Consider the following 9,766-nt stretch of genomic DNA (forward strand, 5'->3'; position numbering starts at 1 on the left):
TCATTCATGTCTTCGTTTGAGTCCTCTCATAAGTTTGTTTTTATGTCTATTATTACATGATATATTTATCATTATTCGAGTGTATACTGAAGAAGACACTCCCGTGTCGTCGCCTGTCAATGACGTCATCTGCGTGCTCACCACATGTGTGATTATTACAGTAGTGTTTTGATCTGTATTAAGCAGCAGACTCTTGAATCAGTTCAATATCAACATGTCTTCAAGTTGTCGTAGACCTGAACATTCTGCTCCTCCTGAGGTGGTGAGTGAACTTTCACTGTTTTATTTAACTCATCGCTTCATGTTGGACACCTTTATTAACGCTTCAGAGACAGATCCACATACCAGAACTCTACAGATGTGATGTGGAAATGAAGTAATAGTACTGAAGAAATTTCTGACAATCACACCTACTTTCTCAGTGTTTTTGTAGCTTTCATAATTTTACTTTACGTATAACTTATGCATGTATACATAAATGTGCTAGGTAGGCTAAATATGCTAAGTTTATTATGTTGTCATATTTACAAATACATGTTTTACGTTGTTTATTTACGTCACGTGTTACAACTCTTTCTAGTTGTTTCTAGTTGACTTTATAACAGCTTAGAAGTAAAAATGTCAAATCCTCACCTGGGAAAATATAAAAATGTTTTTGTTGTAAAAACTCAAAATCGTAAGAATCAATGGCTTTTACATTTTATTCACTACAGTTTTGTATCATATTTGCCTGTTTTGTTTTCATTTACAGTTCTACAATGAGGAGGAGGCTAAAAAATACTCACAGAAGTAAGTGTAAATGACAAAAAAATCACTAGTTTATTCTGCACAGAAACTCTAGTTATAAAAAGTCTTTAAAATGATTTACATTCATGCATTTGTCAGACACTTTTATCTAAAGCAACTTTATCAAGGTATACAAATCATACTGCTCTCTTTACACAAAATTATAAAACAAGCTTTAAAAAACCCAAAGAAAAAGTTGCAATGAATTGAAGTACCCACAATATCTTCTTTATCGTACTTAATTTATAAATTGTTCAAAGCACTGTACATGAAATCCACAGTTTGTTTGATTGTGTGTTTGTGTTGTGTAGCTCTCGTATGATAGAGATCCAGACACAGATGTCAGAACGAGCTGTCGAGCTTCTTTGTCTTCCAGAGGATCAGCCCTGTTATCTGTTGGATGTTGGGTATGAGCCTTACACTTCTCCTCATGAACAGATATTACACTCTTCAGTTCCTAATAAAATATTTACATTGATTGACAGCTGCGGCTCTGGACTCAGTGGAGATTATTTATCTGAAGTTGGTCATTACTGGGTTGGTGTGGACATTAGTACAGCCATGCTGGGTAAATATTTACACACGCTAAAGATTATCAAGAGAAAATGTTTTAACTTAAAAAAAACAGCCCTTTACAATACTGTGTATACAATATATGCTAAACAAGAAGTCTTCAAATAATAAAATCACTGCAAAAATATTCATTGATGTATTATTATCTGATGTCTAACTTATTGGTCTTGTGTGCCACACTGCTTTCTTGTGTGATACCAGACCCTCTGCTTTATGTTCTGCTCACACTGTCGGAGCTTTTTTCTGTTATATACACCTATACATTATCCCTTACTTATAAGATGCTAAGGAGTTTTTATTAAATATTAATAGTTTTATTAAAATCCAAATCTTGTGTTGGTATGAAATGAGAGAGACTGTGTTATACGAGAGATATAAGGGGACCAGTTACCCGGATGAGCAGTCTTCTCATATATTTAGCATTGTCATGGACAATAGTGACTATTCAGAGATATCTGGCTTTACCAATGGAAATAAAGTTTACCAGAGACTTGTATAATTCATGTGTTCATAGTATTGTCTTTTTGCAGATGTTGCTTTGGACAGAGATGTAGAGGGAGATCTTATACTGGGAGACATGGGTGAAGGAATGCCATTCAGACCGGGAATGTTTGATGGCTGTGTAAGGTAAAGATCCTCCTTTACATCAGCTCCTCATAACTTTATGTAAATCTATGTTTTTTATTTAAGTCAATGTTTTAATTTAATAAGTTGATTCTGAATGTTTTCGCTGTCAGTATTTCGGCTCTGCAGTGGTTATGTAATGCAGATAAGAAAACACACAGTCCTCCAAAGAGGCTCTACCTCTTCTTCAGCACACTATACTCTTCACTGGTGAGTTATCATCAAGTAATTATTTATCAATACTAGTGAATCTATACTTGGTTAGTTATGACTGATTAACTCTTTATATGTTAATAATTATACTGTACTGTAATAAAGGATCAAGTTAACACTACAGGAAACGGACAATAGTTTTGTTGTTTGTTTATGAATTGAACAACTGACTGTTTAATGCTCATTTCTTAAGGCAAGAGGCGCACGTGCCATCTTTCAGATTTACCCTGAAAACTCAGAGCAGGTCTGTATCTACATATATTTACAATTCTGATTCATTTTGTTGATCCAAAAAAATTATACAATTTATAGGAATAATGGCACTGCTAATAGTGTTTGATAACGCATCAATTTTAAAGCTATAGCTTAGGAGAACAATCATCTAAACTTTAATTTAAAGAACCACAGGACATTCATAGTGTCAAACACTCATTTATTGTCAAAACAATGCTTTTAGGTATTCTAGTACAAAGTGAATGCTTTCAGGGTGTTTATAGCATCAAATGAACACTTTGAGAGCATTTATAGTGTCAAACAAACACGTTCAGGGCATTAATAGTGTTGAACAATTGGGGTATTATATTGTGAAAATAAGGCTTTAGGGGCATTTATAGCATCAAATGACGGCTTCAAGGGCATCACATGGCATCAAATACAGTTATCAAACCTGTATTTGAGTCTTTAACACACTTCCATTCACACTGAGTTGGGTTATTTACATATTTTGAATTTTTGTGTCTCACATTTACGGAGAAGCCCTGATGTGTGTGAACTTTATCATAATGGACAGCTTGTTGTCTGTCACGTCATCCGTTGCTTTTTGTTATAGTGTAAAGATACTGTGCATGAAAATGACTGTAAACTGCAACAGGTTTTGTCCATAACGTTATGCACAGTTGATCTCTCACAACAACAAACATCTGCGCTATCAGTGAGATATTATATAAGCCTTAATAGACACCACAGAGCATATTACTACATTACATATAGAATTGTGTGTAGCACAATAAGTGAGATATGTAGAGTATTGCACTGCAAAAATATAAAACCTTAAAAGTTTACAATTAATGTAATGTTAAGCGTATGATAAAATGTGTTCAGAAAGGGAACTGCTGCTGTTGTTGTAGTTTAACCAGTAGATGGCGGCAGCGCCTTGCCGGTCATGAAACTTCCAGGAAATAAAGGTTGGTCCTTTGCACAAATAATACTTTCTGTTTGATATTAACGTCCATCACTATGGTAACAGGTGCAGCGTGCGAATATCATAGGTCTGAGGTCAGTTCCTTGTTCATACAGATGGTACCAGTGGTCTATTTGTGTACTCACACTGTGGTTGTCACTCCTGAGATTTTGCTGTGTGAACGCAGACTTCTAGCGTCAAATGAAGGTTTGGGACATTTATAGCATCAAAGGCTTTTCGTCCGTTTATAGGCGTTCGTGTCATTGATGGCATCAAACAAAAGGCTTTCAGGGATTTTGATTGTGTCAAACAACCGATTATAGCATCATACAAATAAATATTTATATCAATCCATCTTTAATCTCTGTGTCAGATACAAACTTGAATTATCCTGTTTCATGTCATGTGTCAGGATACATCAAACAAAACTCACCTTACAACAGTATAACATTAGACAATTTTGTTATTTCTTGTATGGTCAAATCCTAATGTTGATGTTTTTCTCCTCAGCTGGAGCTGATAACAGGTCAGGCTATGAAGGCAGGTTTCACAGGTGGTATGGTTGTAGACTATCCCAACAGCAGCAAAGCCAAAAAGTAATTTCAGCCTTTATTGTCCTTTATTATTATTGGTCAGCGCACAGATATATTAACTTGTAATGTTTAGTTTTATGATTGTGACTCATCTTTACATCTTCTAAAGGTTTTTCCTATGTTTATTTGCTGGAGTGTCAGGTGTATTACCCAAGGTATGTACATACATCACACAAATGTGTCCTTACACTGAGGATTGAATCCAGAATGTGATCTGATTGAAGTATGTGTGTGTGTGCGCTGTATTTCAGGGTTTGGATTCAGAGAGCGCTGACAGATCTGTTTCAAATCAAGCTCAGTTTACAACACAGAGGTAATCACATACACATCTCATGTTGTGTTCTGTGTGTAAATCAGTGCTTATCTGGAGGTGCTACCATCCTACAAAATCAAATCATATATAATATAAACTTTTCATTCAGACGTTGGTGTTCACTGATTTACACTGTCATAGACCTGTCAATCAATGTTTAGTATTTTTTTTCTTTGTTTTATTAAAAGGGTTAATTTACCTGAATATAGGGCTGTGCAAAAGCGGCATTTACTACAAAGAGCCGTAGTTCACAAAGAAGCTAGGCAAATCGATTTGCCTAGCTTCTCTGTGAAATACAGCTCTGTGTAGTAAATGCCGCGCCATCTGAAAGCAGCTGATGGCGGTTTAATACTAATCAAGGAACCGGCTTTACTAATGAAACACGCATGAGAATCACAGGCGGTTTTTTTGTTGTTGTTGTTGCACAGCCCTACCTGAACATGAAAATTTTCTCAGGGCATCCAAAATGGAGGTGACATTGATCCTTTAGCAGAACAGTAAAAAATTTTTGCTTGAATCATTGAGAGACAAAGTGTCATCTCAGATAAAGAGAAGATTGTGTTGTGTACTTTTTTTAATCTGTATGTTATTACAGTACAGTCAGAAAGTAGTCAGTCACTTTTCAGTGCCTGTACATGTATTAAATATTGAGACCCTTTGTAACAACACTTAAAATTGAGCTCAGATGTCTCGCAATTTTCTTGATGGTTTGCTGAGATGTTTCTACACCTTGATTGGAGACCACCTGTGGTAAACTAAATTGATTGGAGATGATTTGGAAAGGCACACGCGTCTCTATAAAGACCTCACAACTTACAGTGCAGATCAGAGCAAAAACCAAGTCATGAGGTCTAATACCATTTTCACACTGTCCAATTTTTTTACATATTCAAGTGGTTTCTGATCATATTTAGCACGTGTGAATGGTAAAAAAACAAGCAACATTCATATGTGATTTGAAATCGCATTTCTTGAAATTGTTTTGGTTGTGAACACTCTGATCATATTTGGCTTAGCTTTTCACTTATTCTCACTTCATGTAAAACGTAAGCATGTCAGACGCGAGGTTGTTATTGTCGAGACTGCAGAAAGGAATAAAACTGCGTATGCCAGCTTTTTACTGCATCATTAGTCCAGACAGTAGTCCAGAACCGTGTGTATACATTGTCATATTGTAAGACAACAGTAGTCGAGAGTCGTATGACATCAAAGTACCGTAAGAGTGATTCAAAAACACTTTGCTCTCGCAGTATTGATGTCACACGCTGATCAGTCTGTATTTTGATGTATATTAAACACCTCCACGAAACCAATAGAAAAAAAACTGTTGTGATACATAGTGTGGACAGTCAGTCCTCCAAATCGGATATGCAAAAAAATGTTAATCTGATATAAACTGACCGTGTGAATATAGTCTAAGGAACTTTAATATTAGTTAACTCTTTCACCGCCAGCGTTTTAAAAAAAAAGTTGCCAGCCAGCGCCAGCGTTTTTCATGATCTTCACCAAAGTTTAATGCCTTCCAGAAAATGTTTTTCTTTAAATATATAAACATACAATATACCAAATGAAAGAACAGACCCTCTGCTTTCAAACAAAAAAAAAAACGTTTCATCCTACCTTCAGTGGTTGTTTTGTAATCAGCTTTTGAATATGGGTAGGTTTTTGCAGAAACACCATATTTTGAGCAAAAAGCAGAGAGAATTCCATTTTTGTGACGGACTTTTCATAGAGATCCCATTCAGTGCGATCTTTAAAACAGACACGGACATGCAGCAGCTTGCCATAGGGCAATACTTCCGGTTTTAAAAAGTTGCGGAAGGGCGCCACCTGGCATAATAATGGTATTGCGGAAAAACTGAAAATCTCGTCATTTGGCGGGGAAGCGTTTTCTCTTAATTGATGAGATATCTCGTCAATGGCGGTGAAAGAGTTAATGCTAGTATAGTGGGTATGTGTTTGTTCATTACTTATGTTAACATGAACAAATTTTCATTTTAAATATGTATTAAATAAGGATTTTATTTCATCAAAATGAACCACTGCTGTAAAATTGTTGTTATTTGTTAAATGTAGGTAAAGAACTTTGTGAAGGAATGAAATTTTATTGTAAATTAAATTCCAAAGCATCTTTACATTAATAAAAACAATGACACTGTATTGAAAATTGTTACCAATGTTTCTTTTTTCCCAACAATTTTTTTAGGTCACGTTTTAAGAATATGAAAGGGAAGTCTGTGAAGAAGAGTAAAGACTGGATTGTAGATAAGAAGGAACGACGACGCCGGCAGGGAAAGTATGACTGAGATTCTTTTAAATATATATATGTTTTAGTTTTCAACATTATTTTCAATGTGCTGTACACACATCTTCAGTTATTAACGTTATTATTCATTAATTTCTCTGTAAAGACTTTATGTGTATTGAGGGCCCTAGATCTGTTAAAAACATTTCATTATGATCTCATTGACACTATAATCAGCCAATCACAGTAAGATGGAGGCGGTGCCTTCTTATATGTGCCTGGATTTTACATCTACATGCACACAAGAAAGGCAGACTTCCTCTAACCCTACATGCACTGTTGTTTGATGTTTTAAACACTCATGTTTAGTTTTTCTTTTTGACCTGTGAATGTTGTAAGTACAGTAGTATTATGCTTCATTTACAATTGACATTAACATATGTCCCATATCCAGATGTCCACATACTCATTGAATATATTGGGATATTATCATCTGATCTTTGAGTTCAGAGGACATTTAGTGATCAGATCTCAGTGGAATGTCAATGCAATTCAGCCAACAGATCTAAACATCAAATACAAGCCCACCCATTACCATTTTTCCCTCTTCTCTCTTCAGAAACTCAAAGGCAAAGTAGATGTGTGTATAATGGAGGAGAGTTTTGCACAACCATTAATTCTCTGTAAAAGATTTCCATTGGGATGGGGTCACGATTTCATGCATCTTGTTCAATGAACTAGTAAAAATGCAAATACTTGAAGTTGGTCACACACGTGTTGCAATGCATCACAATTACGTCCTGACAGGCTGATCTGATGATCACATCTGCTTGATTAGAGATCAGTATGATCATCAGTTAACGCAGAGTGTAACTGTGGTCAAAGATCTGATACACAAAACAATTTTATATCTCATTTTTTTCTTTCTCTTTAGGGATGTAAGAGCTGACACAAAATACACGGGGCGTCGGAGGAGACCACACTTTTGAATTCTCTGCTGCATGAACGCCTACAGTCTGTCTGTTTAATTCAGAGATTATATAACACGTCCAGATGACCTTTGCTTCAGTATGTCATGTATTGAAATGGATGAAAGAGACTTACAGACTTTCAGGAAATCTGCAAATCTGGCACATTTTTAAATAACTATTGTGTTAACAGATCTGTTAATAAACCAGGTTCAAATATCCATTCAGAATCCCTAATAACTAGTATGAGTAATTGATGTACTTTACTGGTCATGAAACAACTGCGTTATATTATTTACTTTACTCATTACGGGCAGTTGTAGCCTATTGGTTATGAGCAAGGCACCTAACTAGTCCCCGGGTGCTGCAGTGATAGAGGCCAACTGCTCTGTGTGTGCGAGTGTGCGTGTGCGAGTTCACATTCTGTCTGTAGTGTACACTCATTGGACACTGTATACTCTTGCTTGTACCAGGTTTACCCGTTTGCCTTGTGAAGATAATTATTTTGGGAATGAAACAGTGCTAAATTGGTATTACTTTAATTTCAAGACAAAGATCGTGAAGGTTTCTATGAGGTGTTAACATTAATTTGCCTGATTTTACTATTAAGTAAATGTAATAAGGTAATTAAATTACAGTGTTATGTTGTAAAATTATGAACTGTGCTGTACACACAATTATATGCTGTTATACTTCATATAACTTCATGTACAAGCCAGAAACTAAACATTTACTAACAAATTTTACCTCTTTGCAACAGGAAAAAAACCACCAACAATCAAGAATGTATGATTTTATGATAAAATGTAATTATAATGTAAGTCAGTGGGGCAAAAACAGCCACGAAGAGCAAATAACGAAGAAAAAAATGAAATCTGATGCTGCACAAAAACTAACAATGCATCAAAGCCAATGTTTTTACTAATCTTTGACATGCCCTAGAATGTGAAAAACGTTTAAAAAAAATCCAGTCCACAATTATTTTTATATTGAAAATCAGTCATTTTGTGTTTTTGTTTCCTCTAAATCAGGGACATCATTTATGACCTTGAAAATTAAAGAGTAGTTTTTTTAATTGGAAGTTTTGATCAGGACTGAGGTTGATTAACAGATTTATGCGCAAAAAAATATTGATCTGATACATTTTTACAGCAGTTTAAGTCAGTGGATGTTTTCATCCCAAATGAAAGGGTAGTGAATTGGAACAAAGCACAATGGTTAAGCTAACTGAGCAGGTAAAGTGGGGTTAAGTTAACTGAGCACATACCTGCAAACTCACCAGAGGTGATAAAGGTGACAAGTTTATGAATGTAAAGACTGTATGTGGGTTTGGGGGCTTCTTTCCCTGTAAAATGCTTGCTATTTTAACATGTAAACTAAAAGGACAGGAATGCGTACTTACATTGTCAAAAATGTTTCTACTTAAACAATAACAGTTAACAAGAGAACCTTAGGGTGTTTTCACATATACACTGTTTAGGTCGGCCCAAATGACGTGTCGCTCCGACTACGGTGCGTTTGGGTCAGTGTGAACACAACAGCCGCACTCGGGTGCGCACTAAACGACCGCTCCGAGACCGCTCTAAACAGGTGGTCTCGGAGCGGCTGTTGCCGAACTCTGGGGCGACCCACCTGTGGTGTGAACACTGCTGGACCTCGGGCCGAACCAAATACAGGAAGTTCTCCACATGTTTGAGCCACTGGGCTTTCGTTGTGACGTGAGCCGGGTGTTATATTGTGGGTTAACAACAAACAAGCCAATCCTGGTCCGTTGCATAGAGATTCGCTGTCTCCTTTACGTTTGAGCTGATGATTTTATAAATGCATAGCTGTCCTTCACACACAAATAGTGACATTACGGGCTTTTAGCAAACGGCTCCGTGAGAAAGGCTTTAATAGAACAGCTACGCAATTTCGCGTTAAAGCAAAGAAACTTCACAAAGACGTGCATCGTTTATCTCCACATCTTGATAGCTGCGCTCTCTCTGTCAAGCTGGTTGTCGTGGAAACGTGGGGGTGGTCATGAGACGGTAGAGCTGTCAGAGACCAATGACAGCGCTGACCGTTGTCACATGGTGTACGGTGCGGCATTTCGAGTAAAGTAAAAAATATATATATGTGAACACGGACCGCACTAACTGAAAAATGATACAATGTATTTTGGTGCGCTCCGAGGCCGCACCACGGTGCGCACCAATATATGTGAAAACAACCTAAAGTAGCCAAGGTTATGTGCACTTAAAAAATTATTCATTGAATTAACTCAATTAA

At 36.4% G+C, this 9,766-nt stretch overlaps 1 protein-coding gene across 1 annotated transcript; it reads left to right on the forward strand.

Moving 5' to 3' along the window:
- Positions 1–83: 83 nt before the first annotated feature.
- Positions 84–7,716, forward strand: bud23 (BUD23 rRNA methyltransferase and ribosome maturation factor). The gene is made up of 12 exons (XM_065281679.1): positions 84–262; positions 752–789; positions 1,098–1,193; positions 1,272–1,354; positions 1,890–1,986; positions 2,097–2,193; positions 2,390–2,440; positions 3,887–3,972; positions 4,079–4,124; positions 4,221–4,282; positions 6,489–6,578; positions 7,462–7,716. Exons 1-12 carry the CDS (start codon positions 215–217, stop codon positions 7,514–7,516), a joined length of 849 nt encoding a protein of 282 aa, XP_065137751.1. The 5' UTR covers positions 84–214; the 3' UTR covers positions 7,517–7,716.
- The last annotated feature ends 2,050 nt before the right edge of the window (positions 7,717–9,766 follow it).

The sequence above is a fragment of the Paramisgurnus dabryanus genome, chromosome 8, assembly GCF_030506205.2.
Source record: "Paramisgurnus dabryanus chromosome 8, PD_genome_1.1, whole genome shotgun sequence".
Classification (NCBI taxonomy): Eukaryota; Metazoa; Chordata; class Actinopteri; order Cypriniformes; family Cobitidae; genus Paramisgurnus; species Paramisgurnus dabryanus.